Source organism: Juglans regia, chromosome 7, assembly GCF_001411555.2.
Source record: "Juglans regia cultivar Chandler chromosome 7, Walnut 2.0, whole genome shotgun sequence".
In the NCBI taxonomy this organism is placed as follows: Eukaryota; Viridiplantae; Streptophyta; class Magnoliopsida; order Fagales; family Juglandaceae; genus Juglans; species Juglans regia.
This window is the reverse complement of record NC_049907.1, coordinates 8,710,098-8,736,108: the sequence shown is the minus strand read 5'-3', so window position 1 is coordinate 8,736,108 and position 26,011 is coordinate 8,710,098. Positions and strand designations below refer to the sequence as shown.

Here is a 26,011-nt window from a genome sequence, read left to right as displayed (position 1 = left end):
ATCCCACATGAACTCATCTTCAATGATTATGAGTTTATGACACAGTTATGCACGCCTTTATAATGATTTGGGTGTTTCAAGTTGGAAAAATCGTGCATATCACAAGATTATTGCAAATTATGTTTGAAGCAGTAAGCATTCATTGGGAGTTCTAAGACCTTGTTTGGTTTCACAAATGATCTCAAGTCTCAACTCATCGTATCACATTTCATCTTAATATCTAAACACTATTTAAACACAAAACACTTTTCAATTTCAAATTTTCTAACTTTTCAACTTTTTTATCTCACTATTATCTAATCATTACAACTTTCTCAAATTTCCAAACAAAATACAAAAAGAAATTCAACTTTTTCATATTCCAAAACAAAAATTATATTAAAAAGTGTTATATTTTAACTTTATAATATTTTTATTCAACTTTTTTTTTATCATTTTCCAAAATCCTAGAAAACATTGTAACTCAAACTCTTTTATTACTATTCACAAATTATCTTACTATTATTTACAAATTTTTCATCTCATCTAATCTCATCTGTGTAACCAAATGAAGTCTAAATTCTTTATTATGGATCCGTAGGATACATCAAAATGTTCCTCTTATTTCTTCGTGGACATGGAGTTCTTTTCGGTCATTGAGCAATTGATTGGAGGAGTATATATATCCTCGAGCAAATTCTGTATATATAAAAGATGTTGGATATATGTATACAGAAAATGGGGAAAACACGAAGGCAAACAGTAATTTAATTATCAATACAAGCTTCAAGGCCCGATAGTAACGGCGATTTCTTTAGAACAAATTTTGTCTCCTTTTAGTGCTATCGAGTTTTGATAAAAAACTGTTTGCGGAATACAATAAAAACTCTCTTGTTTTGTTGTTCGTTGATTAGCAGATCAATATCCTTTAAAAGAAATAAGATAATCGAACTTCCTAACATTATCTCTTCTTTAGACAAAATATGATATGTGAGCTTCTACGATTGAATATAAGATCAAAACAACTCGATCGTTTGATCAAACATTCTCAAAAGTTTTAAAGAATGACCAGACACAAGTGATTCATCAAAATAGACACAAAAAGCCTTTAGTAGTACTCTTGTATCACTATTCGATTGTTCTTCCTCCACAGAAACTTTTGTAACTGTGATTAAGAAGTATTTTGCCGGAGAAAAAAGAAGAAGAAGAAGAATTACAAACCAAAGAGCTAGAAAAACTGAAGAATATATATGGATGAAAAAGGATGGCCTTGGATATCAGTGAATGAAATTTGAAGGGGAAATAGTCTTCTATTTTATAATGAAATAAGTTTTATATATATATATATATATAAACATTAAAAAACGAAGTTTGCAAAAACACAACTACTTAAAAATATAACATTTGAGAAAATGTGATGGTTAGGAGTAGGGTAGTAAGTAATTCTGTCTGTACCGGCAAAACTGATTGGACCGAACCGAATTCTAGACCAGTTGGTCTCGATCTCAAAATATGTGGACCGATGAAATTTGATCCGGTCTCGGAGTTTGCAAATTTTGGATCGGACCAGACATATAGCTACCGGTCCAGAGAAAATTATGGATCACCAGACTAGATCAGACCGATTTACACACCTAGGTAGGAGAATGACCACGTGAGAAATGCGGTCGTTAGAAAAAGAAAAATAAAGAGAAGTAATGGATGACATGATTAATTAGCTAGCTGGAAACAATACAAATCATGGATGAGAATGAATATTTGAATTAATGGAGTTAAAAAAATAATGGGATAAAGATTTTTTTTTTTTTTGAGAAATTATATTTCCAGTCCCCAAATGGGGATTGCATGTGCAAACCCTTTATTAATTGAAAAAAAGTACCATTTTAATAAGGATATTATTGTAATTTTGAAAAAATTTAAAGATAAAATTAACTAGGCTTGCAATGCAGTCCTCATTTGGAGACTGTACGTAACATTGAGCTTTTTTTTTTTTTAATTAAGTGAATTCTCAAGATAGAAAAAGTGGGGTTTGGTCGAATATAAAATTGCGTGTATAAAATCAAAAAAAATATTATTTAGATCAATTTAATTCGTATATTAAACAAGTTACGTTCAAGTCAATCCTACATATATAATCGATTTATTAAATTAATTACGTGGATGACATGACGCAACTCTTTTTAACTTGGTATTAAGGAATTAAACGAATTAGATTAGGATTGAACCATACTATTGTAGACCAATAGGTACGTAGCTCCACATGCATGATCATGCAAATCCATTAATCCTTGAACTTGAATTTCCATGCATCCCTTCCAACCACCATTTTGTTTAATTTTTTTAGCACAATAATTTATAAGGAAGAAATCTATTTTTGTCAAAAGATTAAGAGCTCGTTTGGATATTGAGATGAGATAAAATAGTTTTAGATGAGTTGAATAAAAATATTGTTAGAATATTATTTTTTAATATTATTATTGTTTTGAGATTTGAAAAAATTGAATTGTTTATTATATCATGTGTGAGAATTTGGAAAAGTTATAATAATGAGATGAGATGAGATAATGTGAAATACTTTCTATATCCAAACAAGCCCTAATAGAGTCCTGACAGATAAAGACCCTAATTAATCCCTACCGCATGCTAATCAAAACATTTTAAACTCAAGTTTCGTTTTTAAAAAAGTATAAATCGATCCCGGTCAGAAATTAAACCTGAAAGTAACATTTCTTGAATACAATACCGGCCGGCTACCACAACCGGCCGGAAGAAACTTTGGTAGTTAAACAAATACTGCACGCGCAGCTTCAGTAAAAGTCTCCACCTTTAGATCATCCGAACAACACAGTCAAATCAATAAACTCTCTTGTTGAAACAGTATTTTGGCATTAACATTAGCTTTATCGTATTGTTCAAAGACAAGGTTGACAAATTAATATATGAGTAATATTGCTAGATACAATCATGGATTGTCGCACTCCTTTTGAAAAAAAGTCGGGTCCATTATTAAAAAATTATTTTTCTTTTTATATCGGTCCCATATTGATTCATTTTTTTTAAAAGGAGTGCATGACACTTACACATTCTATAACTGTAAATATCATATTACGTTGTTGCATGCAGCAGAGCTGCTAGCTAGCAAAGTAGTACGTAGTGAGCTTATAAATTAGAAGGCAGAGAGGAAGTGCATTTGTTTCAGAAGAGGAGTTAAGGTTTCCATCAGCTTCTCACAAGGATGATTGTGAATGCCCTCATATGTTGTCACCACAATGCTCGTGTCCTTTGATAACCTTTGCACTTGTTTCTTCACACTGCATGTGTGATGCGTGCACCGATAGTAGCTCCTACATACTTCAAATTAGTCAATATACATATTTGAGAAATGTTTGGTTTACCAGAAAAAAGAAACTCGAAGTAAAGTTAATAAACTAATGTTAAATGCTTGCTATGAGGCATCAGATTGCAAGTTTTTTTTTTATTTTCTTTTAATTTTTTTAAACTATAAAGTAGATATATCTAACACTTTACATCTAATTATATCAATTTATAAACTTATTTTTATGAAATCTCTCTGTGAATATAATATTTCTCTATATATTTTACTCAAATCAACAAGTACAATGTCATGCAGCATTTCAAGCAATCATGTATGGGTAGTCAAAGATTATGTCAAATCCAAATGATTAGAGATTTTTATATGTTGATTTCATGATGGCTAGCTTCGTTATTAATTTAGTTATGATCATGTCATATCCATATCATTTAAGTAAGGTATAAATAAACTTTGTAGTAAGAGATTATGCACTCTAAATTATCAAAATTGGCAAATTGCTTCCTTAAAAATATATTTAAATTTGATACTTTGCATCCTCTCTTAAGATCTAGGGGTACTGTTGTAGCTCTCAGGCTATATATATATATATATATATATATATATATATATATATCATTTTAATTGTGTTTTACTGAGATAACATATATATATATATATATATAGATTCACAAAGGAATCTCACAAAAATAAATTCATAAATCGACGTAACTTGATTACATTAATGATAATATGATAGTCATATTTATTTTGCAGCATTAAAATATACTTTATAATCTCATGCGTCACATTAAACCACGTTAATTAGTAAATAAAATCTTTCTCATATGTATATTAATATCACGTAATTAAGAGATCAGCTAAACATCATTATTGTAGGGTTTAATTTAATTATCATCAGAAGTAGTACTGGCTCTATAATTTATTGAAAATCAAAGAGTAAGAAAAGGAGGAATAATAGCAGAAAACAAAATGGAGAGTACCAAAGATCTATTAATTCATGGGTAAGTTAATTTTTCATATCTATTTCCATTCCATGCATCATCTCCCTTTTAGACGTATATATATGATAAACGATTGTGAAAATTAATTAAATAGTCGTTTGATTAAAATATATGGAAAATAAAATTAAGAGCCGTTGGAACTGCAAAACAGTCAGACCGCGTAGTACGTACATTAATATTCTGTCATTTTATTGATGGATTGTTCGATCATAATCATGATGTCAATTAATCATATATGCATTTTACTTAAAATTAAGAATTATATATATATATATATATTTATATGGAACGAGCCGAATTAGGAGCTGTTGGATTAATAAAAATATATTTGACTGAATTTTATTATACATGACTCGTTCAATCTATAAATTTCATGATTTTTTTAATTTTATTTACTAAGGATTTTCTTGGAATTAAGTGTCTATTTAATTTCTTCGATCTTAATTGATTTCATTTTTCATTTTTATGTTTAATTTCATTATTTACATGTTTTAGTTTTAGGAATTATTTACTTGTTTTAATTTCTTCGTCTATGCCGGCCGTTTCCCTCCATTGGAGATGGGTATGTGCTTTTGGTTTGCTTTGTTTTATTAATTACTTGTCCATGCATTATGATAGCTAGATAGGAGAGTACTCAAGATCATGATCAGGAGATCCATGCAGATCTTTTCTCCGGAAGAGCAATCTAAAATTTTAATCTTGTGATTAATCAGTTGTACGTACGGAAGTATATTTGGGAACCACATGCATTAATATTAGATTTTATTCACATCTAAAACAAAGCAAACCAAAAGCAAATATACCCATCTCCAACGGAGGGCAACGGGCATAGACGAAGAACATGATGAGATCAACCCGGTTAACTTGATTCCGGTACGTACTTACTATGCATGTTGAAAATCGAAAAGTAGCGATCGAGGAAGACGCGCGAGAGAATGCAGAAAATTAAGAGAACACCAGATATATATATATATATATATATATATATATATATGTGTGTGTGTGTGTGTGTGTGTGTGTGTGTAATTAAGGTATAATAACAAAGAAACATGAAACAAATTAATTGCTTAGAGTTTCTATATATATATATATATATATATATATATATTTTATAAACAAATTAATTAGCCATGCATGCAACGTAATAAGCTGTACGAGAAACTTGGATTAATATATAGCGCACACACACACCTGGGATAGATGCTGTTCTTCACAGCTTTCTGCCCATATTTTCTCCACCGGTACCCATCATCGAGAATATCGTCCTTACTCCGAGTCTGAAACGCGAACCTAGGCCGCGTTGCTTTTTTCATGCTGCCAGCTTTTCTCTTATGATCCTTATAACCCTTTTCTCGATCTTCATTAACAGTAGTACCAATATTTCCAGCCATTGTAGAATTATTAGCACTTTCTATCATTGGCTTCTTGTCAGTAAGCCTGACTTGGCCTGAAGAGATCAGAAGGCTGACCCAGTCAATCTCTGGATTCATGAGGGCTTGAGGAGAGTCCAAAGGAGGGTGCAATGAAGAGGATGGGATTGAGGGTAAGAAGAAGAAAGGTGGATTTTGAGTTGGCAACAGTGGTGGTGGTGGTGGGGTTATTGGGAGTTCTTGGTCTTCCATAGATGGATGGGTCCCCAGAGAGAATTAATAATGCTTATGGGAGGAAATGAAAAGGTTGGAGGAATGAAGTTTATAGACAGAAAAGCTGGTGGAAGGTGAGAAGGGGTTGGACTGACCCAGAGAGAGAGAGAGAGAGAGAGAGAGAGAGAGAGGTTTTGAGGCTGAAAGTAGGGTATTTCTCTTTATAATTACCTATATATCTTGCAACTGAGGTAAACCCAACAACATTTCAACTACTTCAGTTCACCTGCCCCTATAAGTGTGAGGAGACGTGGCCCAATATCATGACTATCGTTATCATCAATGCATGCATTTGCATGGTCCTCTCTCTCTCTCTCCCTCCCCCCACCCCCCCAAAAAAAAAGAATAACACGAGCTTGATTAATTATGATGTATATACAAGTGAATTGATAGAAACGATACATTGTTGAACTATAGGACACATGTTCAAAACAACACAAAATGTTGGTACTATTTTTCTACTGATTGAGAGTGGACTGGCTTAATTAGACGTCCATCTATGTAGCACCTTAGGGCTTTCCCCCCCCCTCTTTCTTAGGTAACTAGTTCCCATTGAAATGAATGAATTATATAGATTTTGGAATGTGTAAATTCCGTACAGATTCTTTAAGAAATTGGAACCCATATGAGAAATTTCTTTTTTTTTTAATTTTTTGGTATATCACACTTTTTTTCAAAAAACCTGCATGCACAAAACTAGCACACCCTAAACATATATCGCATTACTATGTTTCTCCTCGCGCAATATCACTTTACACCAGCACCATACTTATTCTTTGAATATGGTTTTCAATCTCTCCACACTTGGACTAGTCCAATTACCCCATATTGTGGTTCATTTGGTGTATTGATCAATGGGAAAGTCAGTCCTGATTAGGTCACCTATGAGGACTTGTAGCCCACCCATCAAAGTTGACCCCTTCGGCTAGGGCCTTCTGCAAAATCAAATGATGAAAATCCAGATAATATGGGTCGATGAAAACCCAGAACTTCACCATTTGATACACAACATTAGCTAGCAGAACGAGGATAATAGATAAAATGATATGATGAAACCATAAATTTTATATAAGACCAAAACACTGAGTAATTTTTTTTTTTTTTTAAAGGAGATTAACGTACGTACAAAAACAGCACCTTGAAACAAAATGGTTCATGCAGTGCCAAACCTCCTATCTAACGCTCTGGCAAAATCTCAACTGCATCCCGCAGCCTAATAGATACGTATTAATCATCGACATTTTCTTAACACAATCTATTGTGTGGATTGGAAACTGGATAGGATTGTTGCATCAGCTAATGATCATCTTGTTGAGAAATTCAGCTTGCTCAGGAAAATACTCCAAAAGTTCATCCTTGGTCACCCAAACAAAATCCTCACACTTCCCAATATCAAACTTGTTGGTTGCAATCACTTGGGACTTGAAGAAGAATCGCTGAAAAAAGGAAAAGACAAGCAAGAGCTTTAGCCTTTAAGACATATAAATAGATGCAGCCATTACCAATACTCGATAATCTATAAGAATTGCAAGCATAATGCCACATACACATTGGCAAACAACAGAGCAAAGTTAAAGTTATATCAAGATAATGTACCTTAAAAGATGGAATGTTTGACTTGGTATCTGTTGGCTGTATGATATAACCCATTGGAGCATTTCCTACAAAATATGTGTGGGAAAGGTCTCCAATCACAGATTCTAATGCAGACTCCGCACACTGCAAAAATTAAAGAATTTATATATATGGGAAGAATAAGAAGAAGCTGATAAACAAATAGCAACTCACATTGCGCAATGTCTTCTCAGATCCATATACTTTTTCTGGAAAATGCCAGACAGGCTCACCGCCAGGAGCTCCATATGCTTTGCCATAGAGCAGAAGGTAGAGTCTTCTGTCAAGTGCTCTCTGTAATGACCTAAAGAGGAAAAAAAAGAAAGCAAATGGAGGTTCATAAATAGCAAAATTGCACTCCAATCTTCCACATAATAATGCCAGTGCTTCTATTATGCCTTCAAAAGCCCAAATGACCAAGGTTTAATCAAGAGTAAACCTACAATATATATGTGTGTGTGTGTGTGTGTGTGTGCATATTTTCATCAATTGCATGCAGGCATGAATCAGTCTAAGAACTTGTTTGGATTCGTAAGTCATCTCAGCTCATCTCAACTCATCTCACTACTATTCATTACTATTCAGCAACTTTAACTCACAAATCTCACTACTATTCACAACTCATCTCATTACTATTTACAATCCATCTCAACTCATCTCAGCTCATCTCAAGTCATCTCAAGTCATCTTCGAATCCAAACATCTCCTAAGTTAAAAGCTAAAGCAAAAATAAACTCCACTTATAATACCACAGAACTTGTCACATGAACACCGACTATCTCATAGAAAAGTACGCTCCAGTGTTGAAGAAACAATGTAGCACTGGGACAAAAGGCTGGCAGTTGGAAAATTTGTCTAATCAAAATTATGTCAACTCTATAACCAGATTATTTAACAAAATTAGAGAAGCTAGAGGTCTAGGTTTAAATTTCAGTATCTATGTAACTCATCCTCACTAGATCAATACACTTTTTTTTTTTTTTTATCGGTAATCAAGAAATTTTATTCATAAAAGTAGGCAAAGCCCAGGTACAGATCAATAAAACTTCTTGACAACTCCATATGGTTATATACTGCTCAAATATCCCAATAATCTCTATAAGAGGCCAATAATTGAAATTGCATATAAACAAATTCATTCAGTATTAGAGAGAGAGAGAGAGAAGCAGGTTAAAACTACAACAGAATATTTTCAACCATCACTTATGAGTACTAATTAATATTGGCAGGCAAGATTCAATTATATTTTCTTTTTCTACTAATCAGAAAAAAATGGAATAAAATAGTTTAATAAAGATCTGCTTCGTACTTCTTGTCATTCTTTTTGTCAGCTTCTGTGATCCGTGGAGCTGGTACATACTCCATTTGGTAGTCACCTTTTCCCCTGTTCATGGAATTCAGTGTCACGTAACGTTATTTAAAAAAAAAAACTATCTGCCTCAGTCTCTTTGTGTCTCTATATGAGAAAAAGAGGGGAGGGATGAAGTGGGAGATAGAGTCTTGCATTTATCATTTATGATTTATAGCAAAATCTCAGATGAGTACTTACCAAGAAGCAACAGATTAAATAGATTTCGATACCTATGTCACATTCACATGCATGCAAATGGTAACAAAGCAAGTAAAAAACATAAATTCATACCTTTAATGTAACACAAGATACTAATATATCCCCTGTTGTAAAATATGAGCTTTTAGAATGAACTATACCAATGTGTTGCAACAGATATAGGCTTACCGTCCTAGAGTCTTGAAGCCTAATACAGTAAACCAAGTCACGTAATTCCAATCAAGCAAAAAACAAAAGTTTGATGTACATATTTGTGATACCCCATATGATTTATAAGGATAGGTGGTGTATGAGATCCCACATTACTTGGAAATGAGAAGTTCTTGCTCTTTATAATGTTCTAATGAGGCTCCAATTGTATCATTGACTAGTCATTTTGGAGTATAAGCCATGAGATTTGGGCCTTCCATTGAAACATTACAAATGGTATCAGAGCCTATCCCAATCAGAAATGTGGGACTTAAGCCGTGCCACTTACGAAATACGGGCCCGATGAGGATGTCGAGAATTTATGAGGGGAGATTGTGATAGCCCATATGATGTGTAATGGTATGTGATGTATGAGATCTCACATTACTTGAAAATGAGAAGTTCTTGCTCTTTATAATATTCTAATGGTGCTCCAATTGTATCATTGACTAGTCATTTTGGAGTATAGGTCATGTGGTTTGGGCATTCCATTTGGGTGTTACAATATTTATTAATTTCTTAAAGCTACACCATTCACCAATCAGCCTGACCATCAGTATCCTTCAACATACGGAATTCTTTTGGGGGGGGTGGGGTGGGGTGGTTAGATAGGAGGGAAAACTAAGTGATAGTTCTGAAAGAAAGCATTTGCTATAACCCAGAAAAGCAAATGCTGCAGTTCAGATATCAATAATTTGCATATGGATAAGCACCCATTTAACATAAGAAGTCAGGTTTCCGGGAAAACTAAGTGATAGTTCTGAAAGAAAGCATTTGCTATAACCCAGAAAAGCAAATGCTGCAGTTCAGATATCAATAATTTGCATATGGATAAGCACACATTTAACATAAGAAGTCAGGTTTCCTCCAGTACTACACCATATGCTTTTATATAAATACTAATCAGGTAATACAACTGCTCAGTGACCAAATTCATTTGAGAATTGATATAATGAGCTATAGAGACAAGACACTCAGGAATGGAATTACAAAAACTGCAAATGTCAGGATTTAAAGGTAAGACCCAGCAAACAACAAATCAATTGAGATATGTGGTCAAGTGCAGGAAATCCAAATCAAAACACCATTAATACTAATAATAATAAAAATACAAATAAATAAATATTTACCTAGAATTAGACTTATCTAAAAGTTCATCCGGATATCTGCGTCGATATTGTTGTCGCGACCGAAACCTAAACCCAAGAAGAAAAGAAGCAAAACCTAACATGAGCTACTTACACTTGTTATGGCACATTTATCTCACCAAGTTGATCAAAATGAAAGTCTCGGGTTTTACTGACATAAAACCTCTGTTTATTAGCTCAGAAAACGAAAGAAAATTCCAATTAAAACTTTATCAAGTCCTCGATATATGAAAAGCTCGATTCGAATAACCCCAACATCAGACTCTATATGCCGATAAATTAGGAGCGTAAGATGAAAATGACAAAAGAAGAGACTTACGAGAACTCCTGAAACGCGTAAACGACAGGGTCGATTTTCGGGATTACAACAGGCAAGCGCTCGAACAACACGGAAGCTACGATTTTCTCGGGGCTCGTGCAGAATCCTCGGGCTATCACAAGCGGCCGAGCCAACGACGTTAAAGATCTCTGCATTCTCGATCTGTATAATGAAGAAGCAGAAGATTTTGATTTGATTTATTCTGCTATACTTGAAGCTGTTTGAATGCCCTTAAATGAGCAAAAGGGTAACAAGCAGCAGCAGCAGCAGCAGCTAAGGAGGCGACCGGCAATGGCGACTGGCGAGGGGTGAGAGTAAGGTTTTCTTTCCTTGTTTTTGAACTAATGGGCTGGGCTCACTTGATAACATTTCACTACGAGCCAGGTTAGTCCAAGATGTTGTGTTTTTCTTGTAGTTTAGTAATTATGTTATTCGCTATAATTTGCAGTAATATTTTCATTTTGTTAGGAATTAAGCACGTGCATTGCATCTGCGATTCTAAACTAATTTATATTAAAAGATAACTGTTAGATATACAAAATAATTATAAATTCATATAATTGAAAAATTAAGATCTTATGCATCACATCAAACTAGTCAATTTTGAAAGGTTATTTTTTCTCTTTGTAATTCTTGTTTGTGACGTTGATTGTATTTGTAAGTTGGGAATTTTAGGCCTATTTAGTGATGTTACTCTTCATCTGTGTCATATGTCTCTGATTTTTTTATTTATTTAGTTTTTAAATATTTTATATTAAAAAAGCATACACTTTAAGAGAAAAATATAAGGATACGTCGGGAATGATAAATAATACCTAGAGGATACCTAACAATATGTCATTTTAGCCACAAAGAAATCTCGTAAAAATAAATTTATAAATATATGTAACTTGGTTTAATGCGTTATATTATTATATGAATTCATATTAGTATATTTATTTTTATGAAATCTCTTTGTGACAATAGAACTTTTTAAATATGAATTCTAGTTCTCGATAATCGTAACATAACAGGCTTTGCCCATGTGAGTTTTTAACCGGAGATATTTGAAAGTAATTTGCATCTCATTTCATCCTATCTCATCTTATCCAATCTCTTTTTTTCCAAACATCACTCAAGCATAAACACTCTCAAATTAATCATTACAATATTTTCAAACTAATCATTACAATTTTCCTTAACTTAAAAAAAAAAAAAAAATCAATTCAACTTTTTCAAATTCCAAACAAAAATAATATTATAATAATATTTTAACTTTATCATATTTTTTATTCAATTTTTTCTCTCATTTCTCATAATCTCATAAAACATTAACTCAAACTATCTCACTACTATTCACTAACTATTTCACTAATATTTTATGGAATTTTAGAAAATGAGAGAAAAAATTGAATAAAAAATATTATGAAGTTAAAATATTGTTAGAATATAATTTTTTAATATAATTTTTGTTTGAAGATTTAAAAAAATTGATTTTTTTTTTAAATTTAAAAAAATTATAATAATTAACTTGAAAAGGTTATAATAATTTTTTTTAAAATATTTATATTTAAGTAATATTTGTAAATAAAATAGGCTGAGATGAGAATTTTAGAATGTTCCAAACAAGCCCGAGATACGGATGTAAACCCTTGGTTCAGTGAAGGATTGTGCCTGCCCGTGATTTAAAGCTGGAAGGAGTTGCTAAGGACCAACCACATAGCATTGAGGGTAAGTTCATCCTAATCGACCTTGATCTCGATCACATCGATGGATGTCCATTGACTCGTTCATTCTGATCGGTTAGAGTGAGTAAAGAGAAAATAAAAAAATATATATTTAAATGATTTAAAGAATATTATTTTATGTTAATTGATGTGAGAGGCTTCCAGACTTCCACATCAATGATGCGTTTCAGTCAAAACCAATTGAACTTGAGAAAATGCCTCACGAATAAGTGAATTATTTTAAGAAAAATAATAATTACAGTCGTGACTGTATAAATATCATATAATTATTTTAAAAAAAATAAATAAATACAATAATCGCATGAAAATAAATTATTTTTTTAACGATAGACTCCACTCTTTTTCAAAACAATTACATGACACTTGCACAATCTACGATTGTATGTATCATTACTTTTATTTTGGTCCAACAATTGGAATGTTCTATTCTAAGTTCTAACTTATTAAGTGAAACGGGGAACACAGTAAACTCAAAAAGAAGAAACCACAGAGGAATGGAAGAGGAGATCAGAACAAAGGCTTCTTTCCATTTAACAATCCCATCAAGTGCTCGAAAACCTGGCCCCCTCCATCGCGTAGACCAGAATGCATGAACTCGTTGGTAATCCACAGCCTAATCCCTGCTATCTGAGGAGCTGTTTCCATGACCAGCTTGAAGTTGACAAACATATCATCATAATAAACAGCAGCCGCAACAGGTACCTATCAGCATTCAAAAAAATCAACAGATAAAAAATGCTGTTTTACATCTTGGACTGTTGGTAGGTTCAAATCTCCATTGGAAAATTCAATGGTCAATAATAATTCAAGAAGATGATCAACTGCAATTCAAGAAAAATACACCTTATTATTGCTCAGCGTAGTAGTGTCATAGAGTGGACCCCAATCCTTCTTCTCAGCCAAGATATGAGCAACGTCTTTGAATTTCCTCAGAGCATGAATCTCATCAAACATCCATGGGAAGATCATCTACAAATTCGAAATGTATGTATTCGGGTAATAGGTAAACACCATAAGCAACGCCATGGAAAAAGCCAAATCCAATGCACTTCAGAATTTTAATAGAAAAACTTTGGCAACTCGATTCCTACTGTTAGGCACATTATAGAAAAGAATCATTGAATACCTGAACAAGACAAACCTATTTATGGCAAAGAAACTGAAAACCTGTGACTCGTGTATTGCGTGTAACATTGTTTCTAAAATGTTCAATGTCTCACATGCACAACAGTTCCCTATCAATCAGAGTAAAGAATATTTGCAGATGCTCTCAAGGTAGAATCGCCCCCCTCCCAAACAAAAAAAAAAAACCATAAAATTCAACATCCGACCACCCTTGGGTTTCATAATATTTAGATGGCTTATGCATCATGTGATCAGTTCATCCACGCATACACCTTATTTAATGACCTCCCAAAAGAATTATATTCTAAGTTTTCTGCGAATGGAAAAGGTAAGGGGAGAAAGGAAGACTCCCACTATATTTGGTCTAGGACTGGGAACCCGGGTTTCATACCGGGCCAGGTCAAGGCAGGTCAAAACCGGGCCGGAATCCGGATTGAAACCAGTTTTTAAAAACCCGGAACCCAGGTTGCACCTTGCACCTTCTTCTTTTTTTTTTTTTTTTTTTAAATCAAAGCCTACATGTTATGAATATTTTTTCATGAAAAAATTGTTGATGTGGCATTCAAACTCTATTTATTGAATTTTTTAAATCAAAACCTACATGTTCCTCAACCACTAATAAAAAGCCACGTGGAGAAGAGAGTAAAAAAAAAAACCATAAAATGAATGATACATTGGACATAATATGCATTTTTCTTTTGAGTTTCTATGCATGAAAGGAACAAAAAAAATTAAAAAAAAAAAACAATAAACAAACAAACAAACCAGGTACCGGGTTGTACCCGGGTTTTTCTATGTGGGTACCGGGCCGGAACCCGGATAACCGGGTTTCGGAGCGGGCCGAGAAAAAAATCCTGCCCTGATGAACAGGCCTAATTTGGTCATAGCAAGTAGGGTTAACATCAACTGTCAAAAACCAGTTATAGCCTCTACAGTTGCAAAAAGATTGCATGGTCACGGCAAGCAAATTTCACAAGACACAATTTTTAAATAACACTATAAGCAACTGTTTCTAGTCTGTAAATGAGATGACAATGAAATAGAACATCGAGGACCTGGTTCACCAGCAGTATAAGACCAGAAAAATAGCAGCAGTTCAAAGACTATAAAGTGGTCTCACTATGAGATAAGATGATGTTAGACGTGAGGTACATGCATTAGATGCAAAAGATTAAAGATCCCCTTTTTATTGGCATGTCCAGAATTGTGTATGTATCCATCATATGTGAATAAGCTCAGTTTATGGTTTCCTAGTAATGTTTTGAATGAATGATTTCATAAAGAATAATGATACATACATAACTCTCTTTACAACTCTTTTTGAAAGATGTAGCTTTTACCAATCAGTAATGAAAATATCCCACAACATCTAGCTCTTATCAAAAAGTTATTTTCCTGCTCAACAGACTCAGATAACTGGAGGAAAATTTGAGTTTGTTCGGAAATTATAAAAGCATGTTGATGTCGTCTGTACCTCTCCTGTGAAAAGTACAGGGGAACCTCTAGCAGCCTTGATTGCATCAAATTTCTCCTCATATTCACTCCTTATTCTGTGAGCAGACCACTTTGATGAAGCACCCTGAGAGAGGGAGTGAGAGTGATTTTCAAGATTTTTTTTAATAATCTTAGAATTTGATTCTGAGGATAAATTAACAGCCTACCTGACAGTAGATAGACTCGTGCATAAGCGCGTAGAGTGGATTAGTATCGAAAGCTAACCACTTCTCAAACTGCATGAACAGAATGGCTGAGAGATTGATTCTAAGAATGTAATTTAAAACACTGGACTCGATCAATAAGAAAGCGGCAATCCTCTTACAGCGTTCAAAAAGTAGTAACTGATCTGCTTTGGTGCTCCTGGAACTATGACAGGATCCCAGACTCCCTCAAACCTATGTGTCATAATAAAATTAAAGTTGGCTTGAAGAGAATATAAATAGTAATTTCATAATTGCTATGGAGGCTTACATATAGTGCAACCGCTCAAAACCAGTAGAAGTTCCTAAGCCAGAGAGTCCAAGAGCTTGCAGTCCCCTTGGAGTTAAGATGCCCCCAGACGGAAGAAGCACCTATACAAAAGAGAAAAAGTGGAGAGAACCAAAACATGAGGGCCCTGGGAATTCAAAAGATTTAGCTTGAGTTTTCGCATTAGGAATGATAACAAAATCACACGTGGCAGATCCTCACCCCGCCTCCCTCAGACTCCGTTAAATAGTTAACAACTTCACGAACAACTTCAACATCCCCGGGATATCTCTTGTAGTACTTCTCATTCTGAAGTATAATCTGTTCAAAGCACACTCTATACACGGTATCGGCTGTGCATCCATCTCCAATCGGAGGGATTCCTCCAGTTAGAAGGACTTGTTTCAGTCCCTGTGGCGCGAAACTCAGATAGGTAACTGCACAAAAACCACCATAACTCTGCACAAGAAAAAACAAAAAGTTGTCATTTGATGTAGAGTCAGAAAGGCTTCAATGAACCACAAGCAAAATTGTGACAGCAACTAAACCTAGTAATCAACATGAGGTGAAAAAAAAGAGATGAGAGAAACAGGCATAAAATGCATGCGAGCAGCACAACCAATACACATACATGCAACAGGCATATACAATAGTACAAGTAGCAAAACAAATACGCATACATGCCTATATGCTTGCATACACATTCATAGTCACACACATAGATAGATTTTTTTTTTTTTTTTTTTGATAAGTAATCGATAATATTATAAATAGAGATAGGCAAAAACCTAAGTACACAAGATGAATACAAGAGATAAAACCTATCTAGGTCAACGAAAGGGAAGCTAAAAAGTCATGTACATTCAGGCCATTAAAATCTATAGCAATGGCCCATAACATTAAAGTACTGAAAAGTAAAGCTCTAAGTTCCCCCGGCGACCGCTCCTTGTTTTCAAAAGTCCGATCATTGCTGTATGTATGTATAGATGCATGCATGTATAACACGCACACGCGAGCAAACATTCTTGCTGCTTGCTGGCAGATTTTTCTCTTAAATGGTCTAACAATTGCAAGTCAATTGAAGTCCCTGCCGAGGGGCAGAACCATGGCTGTACGCTGAACAACTAAATGAGAACAAAAGGAAATAATAATCTTTATACCTGACCCAAGACTGTCCAAGGCGAAGCATCAGGAACAAGACGCACTCGAATAAACTCGGAGTCATTCACTATGCTGTCGGCTCGAAAATGTTTCAAGTAGTCTGCCAAATTCTCTGCAGACTTAAATTGTGACATAGATGATGCCGTCAAAGGAGTCGATAAGCCTGTTCCTCGCTGCAAAATAGTATCATCAGCTGGAGAAAAGATAATATAGAATGATATCAACAATCACTTAAAGCTTTGCTCTATGAGCATGCAGAAAAGCATGCCTGATCCATCAATATGAGACGAAATTCCTCACAAGCTTTTTGTATCCATCCACTAGCTTCAGTCGGTCGAGGACACTCAAATCCAGGTCCACCTTGTAAATACAATAGGTATGGGAGAGGCTGATCTTCTTTCCCAACTGCAACACATATTTGCATTAGCAAGAGAAAACAGAAATATCTATGCAATTAAGTCATTAGTGGAAATTTAAAATAGCTTCCAAATAATCATCCACAAGGCAATTTTACAGAATCATAATTTTCGAGAACAGTTTGCTTGCTGGTGACATATACAGATCCACCGTTGGTAAGAAATATATTAGAAACTAAAGCAGGGTAAGCAGTCACTGAAGTTTATAACACGGCAACTTAACAAGCGTAATCCATAGGCATTCACTGGTTTCGTGCTTATTAAAAAGGTATCCATTCATCTCAAACATCGCAGGAATTCATTTCTGCTGCAGTTGCTGGCATGCAACAGTGTGGCATTCTTAATTCAGTTTGGGACGAAATTAAGCCTGGCATGTCTTCCTGTTAGAATCCCGGTGATAAAATGTACTTAATTTCAGACACTTAAATCATGCCACCCAGATATACGCTTGGAAAAAATAATTTAAAAAAGGGCAATGCAACAAAATGAGAGTGACGGCGTTGAACTTGCACAAATGCACAACCTGCAAATACCACAAAATTTCGCTTATTTTATGAAAAATCATCCATTCAATATACTTTAGTGGGAGTTGGTGGTTTAAGACATTTGGTCTATGGTGAAATAAAAGATTAAGCAAGCACTTGTAAACAAACTAAAGCACGTAGAGTTTAGGTTCTATAGAAAAGATGACAAAAACAGTTTAAGAAGAGGTACGAATTTGAAAAATAAATAAATAAAACAAGAAAAATGGACTTCCACATTAAGAGGGTCAACGGCCTCTGAAAATTTTGATCAGTATGCTCTCTGAAAATTAAGAGGGTCAAGGACAGATATATGATTGACAAGCTCGTTTGATTGCTTGATAAAGAATATAGCAGGAATATGCACGCTCATGCACACATTTATACGCGTACGCCTAGTTAATTTTTACAAAATTTTTCATCACATCTCACCTAATTATTATATTTTTTTAAAATTTTTATATAAAATAAAATAAATAATTTAATATTTTTTAAATTTAAAATAAAAAAAATATTAAAAAAAAATATTTTAATAATATTTTATTTAACTTTTAATTTTTATCTCATCTCGACGAAAACAATCAAGGTTAATAAATAAAAGACCAACCAAAGCATAAAGATGCATCCGTATTTTTTCAAACCCAGAAAACAGACCGAGTTGTAGGACTCCTTGTGCCAAATAAATCTAAATCTCGTAATTCACATTCAAAGCAGTATTTAACAAATACTACTAATAATAATACGAATCAAATTTGTATCCAACAATTTGGTAGATGTATACACCTGAAACGACTTCGCGAGCGAAGACAGAGATTTTAGGTGAAGCGCCATGATCGAGGGAGTAGTCAAGGGGCACAGTGAAACGATGGTCTCGGAGGCGGAGCTCCGGCACCGAGTACCACTTTCCTTGGACGTGGTCAGGCGAGGAGTCCCTGGCATTGAAGTTATATCCGGCCATGAAGTTAACCTTACGGACTGTAATTCTACGGTACCGGAGGCGGTGAAATCCAGTTGTCGCGATCAGTGTAACAGCACGAGAGGATAAGGGACGAGTGAGAGAAAGGAGGAGTGGGTTTATGAAGGAAGGTGGCGCGTGAGTTACGAACATTTTGTGGACGCGTGGAAAGTGAGAAACTATGTACCGTTAGTCTTTATAAAAAAAGTAGATTCCAAAAATGTAAAAAAAAAAAAAATTATACTATTTTCTAATAGAACCTACATTTTTTACTAAAAAAACAAAAAATATAAAAGTTATCTATTTAAGAAAAAAATATGATATTTTCAGTCATAGAACGTGTGAGCATCGCATACTTTTTTAAAAAAATAATTAAATATATGATTCACGTTAAAAATTTAATTATTTAATATTTAACTTAACTCTTTTTTAAAATAAGTATACGAAATTTATATAATTTATAATTATATATAACATTACTTTATAAATATGTACCTTTAATTACTCAAAAACTTTTGAGGTTCAAAATTGAAACTAGTATTTAAGTTACGGTTCAAATCTGCTTACCATTTAGAATCTAGATGCAGCTGTGAGAGAGAAAGTAGCCAAGTGCAATGAAAGAGTCGCACTTCTTGTGCAAATATATATATTTTCTGTGGATTTTTCAAATTCTTGTAGCCTCTTCCCACGGTTTAAATTTGACTCTGTTGTTAATCATGATGGCTTTTTCTTTTAAAAGTGTCTTTGTTTTCAACTTCACCAGTGATAATGTTTATAAAAGTGTTTAACCCTATTAATTATAGGAATCAAAGTTTGTACTGACTTTTTACCATATTAATTAATAAAAGAGTAATCATATAGTTATAAAATATGTGAATAAAATATACCTTTTTTTTAAAATAAATATGATTCATTATTGAAAGAAGTGTACGTCGATCACAAATATGCTTTTTCAAAATATTAGAGATGATTTCAACCTTGACAAAAAGGGAAATGATATCTATTCATTCATTTTGAAAAAAATAAATATATATAAGATCTACATGATAAAATTAATTTTTAATAATAAATTTTATTCTTTTTTAAAAGAGTGTACGATTGCTTGCACAATCTATAACAATATCTAGCATATGTATAACTAGCACTACTCTAATTGATGAGCTCAACTATACGCTATATTTGTTTCTTTAGAATTTCTGTAGAGAATATGTTCTTTGCACCGACTTATAAGTGGAAGTGCTTTTTAAAAATGAAAATGATATTATGTGGTTTGAGTTTGGCCTCTCAATTTGGCCGCTCATATATTTTATTTTTTTATTTTTTTTCCTAAATGCTTAAAGAATTATCTATTAGTGAATTAATATATTTTTAAAAAAACTATTTAAAAAAAAAAGGAAAAGATTAAAAAAGAGCAAGTACACTAAGGGGCACAATCCTTTTAAAAAATGTATGTGCCTGTCTCTCCCTTTTCACGTCATTGTCGTCGTGCCATCTCATCATTCTCAACACAATCAAAGCCCAATATATTCTGGATTGTTGTTTGGAACTTGGAAGGCATAGCAAACTAGACTTGAAATGCATCTTTGGACGGTGATTTCATATCTGAACAATATCATTGGTTTGGTTTTTACAGATGAGATAAATTAATATTAAAATTAAAAATTAAATAAAATATTATTATAATATATATTTTTTAATATTATTTTTATTTTAAAATTTTAAAATTTTGAATTATTTATTTTATTGTATAAAAATTAAAAAAAATTATAATAATTAGATAAGATAAAATGAGATGAGTGAAAAATATTGCAAAAACAAACAAGGGCTAGTCCCTTTCCCAACAAATGGACTGATGGGATCTCCTTTTTTGTTTGATGCCATATGTTACTTGGCACATACATTTAGCGATATCAGTGTTTCTCCTTTTCGATGTACGTACAAATGTCTTACAACCACATCGGATTACTGTTGGGGCTCTAAACTGTTAGCATGACTGATTATGCAGCAATATCAAATTAGTTGCCGAATATGCTGCAATGTTAAAACAGAATTTTGAATACTTGAAATTTGAATTCTAACAATTCTTTTTAGTTTGTTAAGATAGTTTATTAGATATCCTTGTAAAGTTGAATTCTTTTGTAACTAAAACTCTATAAATATACAAATCTTTTAGTGAGTAAGGTATCAAAACCTACTCCAACACAATTTGCTTATCTTAGTATGCATTACTCTATCTTATTTTACACAAACCACACCGATTAATGCCTGAGTCGTCACAGCAGGTCGAGAATGACTCTTTCTTCCATTCTGACCTGTTGTTTGATTTTTTTCAGCATTAATAGTTTGTAAACGTACACTTGACTGCTTATTTCAGTTCTAGAACTTCTATTCTTTACAGATTATGATAAAATGAAATGGCAAAAACTAGTTAGTAGTTGACATTCTTTCGTATATAGCTTGCAAATTAAAGGTTATTCATAACACATGAATCATGTGACATGCGTATAAAGTTTGTTGTAGTATGTGGCTCATATTGAGTAGAACAAGTATACAGAGAAAGGAGGTTGATACCTAGAGTAAATCAGAGCAGAGTGAGGGGAGCGTAGTGTACCGAGCAGAGCGACTAGGGTAGTGTACCGAGCAGAGCGACTAGGGTTTAGTATAAATACATATGATGTAATCCTTTGTATGGTACAGCATGTGGGTATTATTGAAATTTTCTAATACCTTTTGTACGATTAGGGTTTAGTATAAATACATATGATATAATTATTATTTGACACTTAGTGAAAATTCAGTCCCCGCTGCTGTGGAAGTATGCATACTAACGAACCACGTTAAATCTTAGTGTTTTTCTTACTTTCTCTTTTTGGTAATGTTCATCATAATTGCCGCACATAGCACAACAAAATTTAATCAAATGGTTCCTTCACCATAACATGGTGACCATGTAATGTTAAAATGTAATTCAAAGATTCTTTTTTCATTTTCTAGGCAGTGGTTTCTTTTAGGTGCAAGTCAATGTGGAAGACGGACTCATTTTAGTGGGCCCAACAATGTGCTTTCATTGTTGGTGCTCTCTCTAATATATTTAAATTTCATTCCTTCAGGTCAGAGATTTAGATTTTCACTGACTATGGTATTATTGTGTCTCTTGACATGCAATTAGCCTCTACTTATTTTCTAAATATATAAAGAGATATATTGATCAAGTATCAACCTCTAGATTAAGTTAGCGTTGACATAATATGATTTGTTTGATTCTTGCCTTTTTTTAACATAAGCAAGCATTTCATTTATAAAAAAGAAGCATAAAGAAAGGGTTAAGATCCCAGCCAACACATTATTATAATAGTAGAATACAAAAAAAAAAAAAAAAAAGTTCTAGAGCTTATAAATTGGTGCTAACCCATCCCATAAATGTCTAAGAGGAGAGCCAAATGGTGATTTCTAGGGGTGGCAATATATGACACGACCCGTGAATCTAAGATGAACGCGACATGAAATTAGCCGGTTTGAGTTTATTTTAACGAGCTTGGGTCAAAACGGGTTGACCCATTAAGACTAGAGGTGGCAATATGAAACGACCCGTGAACCCAACACGAATACGATACGAAATTAGTGAGTTTGAGTTTGATATTAATAGGTTCGAGTCAAAATGGATTGATCCGTTAAGACTTGATTTATAAATGGGTCAACCTGCTTAACACGAAATCAACTTGTTTTGACCCGTTTAGAATTTATTTCAAAATTAAAATTTTATTATTGCTAAGTTATAATATTGATATTTCTCAGTATGCTTATGTTTTTATTGTTGGGAGTGTAATTTTAAACCTATGCTCATATTTTTTTATCGTGTGGCTTGTAATATTGGTTTTATTATATGTTAAAATTTTAAAAATATTGATATATATTTTTTAAGATATTGTAGTTATTAATAAATATATATTTTAACTTTTATATGAAATTATGTTAATCAGGTCAAATGCGTTATGCATTTTACTTCAACCCATTTACATGAAACAAATGGATTTAAATGAGTTGTGTCGTGTTAATATATTTCTAATTAATTATTAAACGAGTTAAAACAGGTGACATGACACGACCTGTTATCTAAATGGGCTGGGTTAAGGTTTAGAAGTTTGACACATTTAACTTAACGGGTTGGGTTTGGGTTGAACTATATAGTTGAATATTCATGACTTAACACGATACGAACACAACTCAAAAACAAGATTTGCCACCCCAAACTAGAATAAAGACCTGAGATGTTGGATCTATTCGCAAAATCTATGTGAGATATGTGTGATGCGTGAGCTTCACATGCTAATTACATCCTGATGATTATTTTTTATTATTAGTAGATCGACGGGTTGAGAGTTGCATGGGGTAGTGTGTGAATATCTGGACACTCATCGTTTGTTTTCGCAGAAGAGATAAGATGAGTTGAGATGAAAGTTAAAAATTAAATAAAATATTGTTAGAATATATTTTTTTAATATTATTTATGTTTTGAGATTTGAAATAATATTAAAAAAATTGAATTGTTTATTTTATTTTATATGAAAATTTGAGAAAATTGTAATGATTAGATAAGATAAAATAAGATAAATTGAAAAGTTTTATAAAAACAAACGAGAATGGTTGTAAATAGGCCAATGTTAAGTCAAATGAGAAACAAATTGAAAAAAAAACCTGCAAAATGTTTATGAACATAAGTAAGCGACAAGAGTAATAGGAAGGGAGGGGCCTCCCTCATATTTGGAGGGGATCATTTTCAGTGAAAGAGTTTTTTAGGAGAGAGGGAGGAGGCTTTTGTTTAAAGAATTCTTCTATACAACCACCTACCGTTCCCTAACCTCCACGCACCTACGTGGCAATTGTTTTTTTAAATGTGAAAAGTGTGTTTTGATTTGTGTTGGGATAGGATCCAAATTCAATTTCATTCATCCCCCCGTGTCCCCTTTCTTTGCCCCCCAGCTCGTTGTCCTTCCACACGGCCTCACTCCTCCTCCTGCATCCTTGCTGTCGACATCATCACCATCTGTCGTCTACCTCAGGCACCGTGTGGCTCTACCACACATAAAAACCGTGAAGTACTCAGTTTACTTGAACAAGGATGAATGCAAAGTTACATGCACGTGTGCCCCGTTTGAGATGAGATGTATTATCTATAGGCATGTATTTTAAGTCTGTCAGATGAAACACATTAAAGAGTTGCCAGAGAAATATGTATTGGATCGATGAAAGACTTAAAGAGGAGATATACACTGGTCAAGAGTAGCTATGATGACTTGTGGGTCAAGCCAGATGCAAGACAATATGACCTTGTGGTTAAAATATGTCTGAAACTAACCACGCGTGTATCCCTAATTGATGACCATTTCAACGCTTTCCTGTGCATTTTGGATGACTTCGAGCACAAGTTTATTAGATTACAGCTTGAGTTCGGTTCAACGAAAATGAAGGAGAACGTTGTCACCAAGAATGGTAAGAAAGTATTAAGCTCTCACGTAGTTCAATGGAAAGGGAGACCACCAACGAGAAGAAAGATTCATCCGATTTAGAAGGCTGGAACCAAGAGAAAAAAGAAACAAATAGTATTTTGTGGTAAACTAATTGTCTAAATGGTATACTACATGCATATTCTTTTCTAATAGATGTGTATTTTTGTTTTGTCAATTTAGACATACATAAAAATACTTGACGACGATTCACATTATGGTGAGGTCCCATAAGCATAACTTAGTCTTAGTATTGACAAGGTTGTCATCCCAACCCAGCGTAGTATTGTCATACAACCAATGCCACTTGGGAATGAGGAGGCGTGATATATATTATTGCACTGTTTTCCATTTATAGAACTTGTTGAAATTTTCCATATGGAAGGTCTTTGTGTGGATTTTCAATTTCTAATATATCCAGGGTACGTCATGCTTGCCCCCATGGGACTTAGTGCAAATCAATCAGGGAGTTTCTAATATCTTGAGGTTACTGTTATAGCACCACTACAAATCATTTTTGGATTTTGTGGAAACATTTATATTTATTCAAGGAATGCCAATCAGTTTCTTTTACGTTTCTAGTGCAGCAGATTGGGTAATTGCAGCATACACGATGAAATTTGAATGAGCGGCATATAAGCGTGGCTTTGTTGTTGGGTTGATAATCGAGATGTTGGGTTTGAGTTTAATATGTTTCAATGTAATAGTTTTGGAAGTGTAATATGTTTCTCTGATAGAGGTATGGAAGTGTACATAGGAAAATATGGTATTTTTGGAAGTGTAATAGTTATGGTCTCTTTGGTATTTGTAATAGTTCTAGAAGTGTACATACCCGATTCACAAATATTTAGACCTCATTTGGATATAAAAACGGTTTTATTTTATCTCATATATTCATTACAACTTTTTCAAATTTTCGCACAAAATATAATAAACAATTCAACTTTTTTAAATTCTAAAACAATAATAATATTAAAAAATAATATTCTAACAATATTTTATTCAACTTTTATCTAAAACTATTTCATCTCACGACGAGTTGGTAATTTATTATATTTTTGGTAGCGTGGTGTAATCAGACATGAACATACACAAAGATTAGTGTGCTATAGGTAGTACGTTTGTATCACTATGGTTTTTTATAAATAGGTTGTACGTTATTTCCAATAAATGGTATGTGCGCTCTGTACGTGTAGTACGTTTGTAATGCTTAGTTGAAATTGTATGTAATGAGGTATTGGATATTCTAGAGAGTTGCGATGACAATGAAATGATAATAATAATGATAAAAATGGAATGTAATGAGGCATTTTCGATGAAATTAAAGTGTCTTTTTTAATCAATTTCAGCGATAGGCAAAAATTGCCACAAATACTACTATTTCCAACGATTTTTCTGCATCGCAATTGTCCAAAAAATCAACGAAAATAGCCATTCAGTTCACTTATTAAATCATTGAGAAAAAGCAATTGCGGTGATATATATCGCCGCAAAAGTCTAATTATTTTTTCCAGCATTAAAAATTATTGTTGTTATACTGTAGTCCTAGCTGTTATTGTCGCCAAAATACATTATTTTCGGCGATTAAAATTCGCCAGAAAAAATTTCCGGCGATATTTACTTGCCGGAAATAGTTTTCAAAAAAGAAAAAAAAATGCACAAAAACAGAGATGAACTATACCCAAGCTGGATTATCAACGAAAATAAATACTCAAATGAAAATATAAGTTAAATATTCAGGCATGAAAAAGAAAATAAGAACATTTACACGAGATAGTAACAAAAAAAAAAAATTATGTGGGAAGAAACCATAAAGGAGTAGAGGTAGTGAGGGTGAAAA

The 26,011-nt window shown here is 33.3% G+C and overlaps 3 protein-coding genes across 3 annotated transcripts; all 3 read right to left on the bottom strand.

The window, feature by feature from the left end:
* Nucleotides 1-2,830: 2,830 nt before the first annotated feature.
* Nucleotides 2,831-6,105, bottom strand: LOC109006411 (probable WRKY transcription factor 24). The gene is made up of 2 exons (XM_018985679.2): nucleotides 5,506-6,105; nucleotides 2,831-3,323 (listed from the first exon to the last, which is right to left on the bottom strand). The coding sequence occupies exons 1-2, from the start codon at nucleotides 5,934-5,936 to the stop codon at nucleotides 3,146-3,148; spliced, it is 609 nt and encodes a 202-aa protein (XP_018841224.1). The 5' UTR covers nucleotides 5,937-6,105; the 3' UTR covers nucleotides 2,831-3,145.
* Nucleotides 6,106-6,999: 894 nt separating this feature from the next.
* Nucleotides 7,000-11,161, bottom strand: LOC109006410 (39S ribosomal protein L46, mitochondrial-like). The gene is made up of 6 exons (XM_018985678.2): nucleotides 10,798-11,161; nucleotides 10,461-10,526; nucleotides 8,881-8,955; nucleotides 7,746-7,875; nucleotides 7,554-7,676; nucleotides 7,000-7,393 (listed from the first exon to the last, which is right to left on the bottom strand). The coding sequence occupies exons 1-6, from the start codon at nucleotides 10,950-10,952 to the stop codon at nucleotides 7,250-7,252; spliced, it is 693 nt and encodes a 230-aa protein (XP_018841223.1). The 5' UTR covers nucleotides 10,953-11,161; the 3' UTR covers nucleotides 7,000-7,249.
* Nucleotides 11,162-12,863: 1,702 nt separating this feature from the next.
* Nucleotides 12,864-18,837, bottom strand: LOC109006407 (proline iminopeptidase). Its single transcript, XM_018985674.2, has 10 exons — nucleotides 18,496-18,837; nucleotides 17,044-17,180; nucleotides 16,775-16,948; nucleotides 15,837-16,073; nucleotides 15,618-15,718; nucleotides 15,469-15,541; nucleotides 15,311-15,379; nucleotides 15,124-15,228; nucleotides 13,368-13,493; nucleotides 12,864-13,226 (listed from the first exon to the last, which is right to left on the bottom strand). The coding sequence occupies exons 1-10, from the start codon at nucleotides 18,818-18,820 to the stop codon at nucleotides 13,032-13,034; spliced, it is 1,542 nt and encodes a 513-aa protein (XP_018841219.1). The 5' UTR covers nucleotides 18,821-18,837; the 3' UTR covers nucleotides 12,864-13,031.
* Nucleotides 18,838-26,011: the final 7,174 nt, after the last annotated feature.

Bases quoted from the DNA above. Each gene is read 5' to 3' on its own strand.
- LOC109006410 (XM_018985678.2), bottom strand. From the start codon at position 10,952: ATGCAGAGATCTTTAACGTCGTTGGCTCGGCCGCTTGTGATAGCCCGA. The intron at 7,876-8,880 runs GTACGAAGCAGA...TTTCCTCTTTAG, and splicing joins GACAAAAAGAATGACAAGAA to GTCATTACAGAGAGCACTTG. The intron at 7,394-7,553 runs GTACATTATCTT...TCCTTTTTTCAG, and splicing joins CAAACATTCCATCTTTTAAG to CGATTCTTCTTCAAGTCCCA.
- LOC109006407 (XM_018985674.2), bottom strand. From the start codon at position 18,820: ATGTTCGTAACTCACGCGCCACCTTCCTTCATAAACCCACTCCTCCTT. The intron at 16,949-17,043 runs GCATGCTTTTCT...ACTATTTTGCAG, and splicing joins GTCTCATATTGATGGATCAG to CGAGGAACAGGCTTATCGAC. The intron at 13,227-13,367 runs GTGTATTTTTCT...GAATGCTGATAG, and splicing joins CTACGCTGAGCAATAATAAG to GTACCTGTTGCGGCTGCTGT.
- LOC109006411 (XM_018985679.2), bottom strand. From the start codon at position 5,936: ATGGAAGACCAAGAACTCCCAATAACCCCACCACCACCACCACTGTTG. The intron at 3,324-5,505 runs GTGTGTGTGTGC...TGAAGTATGTAG, and splicing joins AAGAACAGCATCTATCCCAG to GAGCTACTATCGGTGCACGC.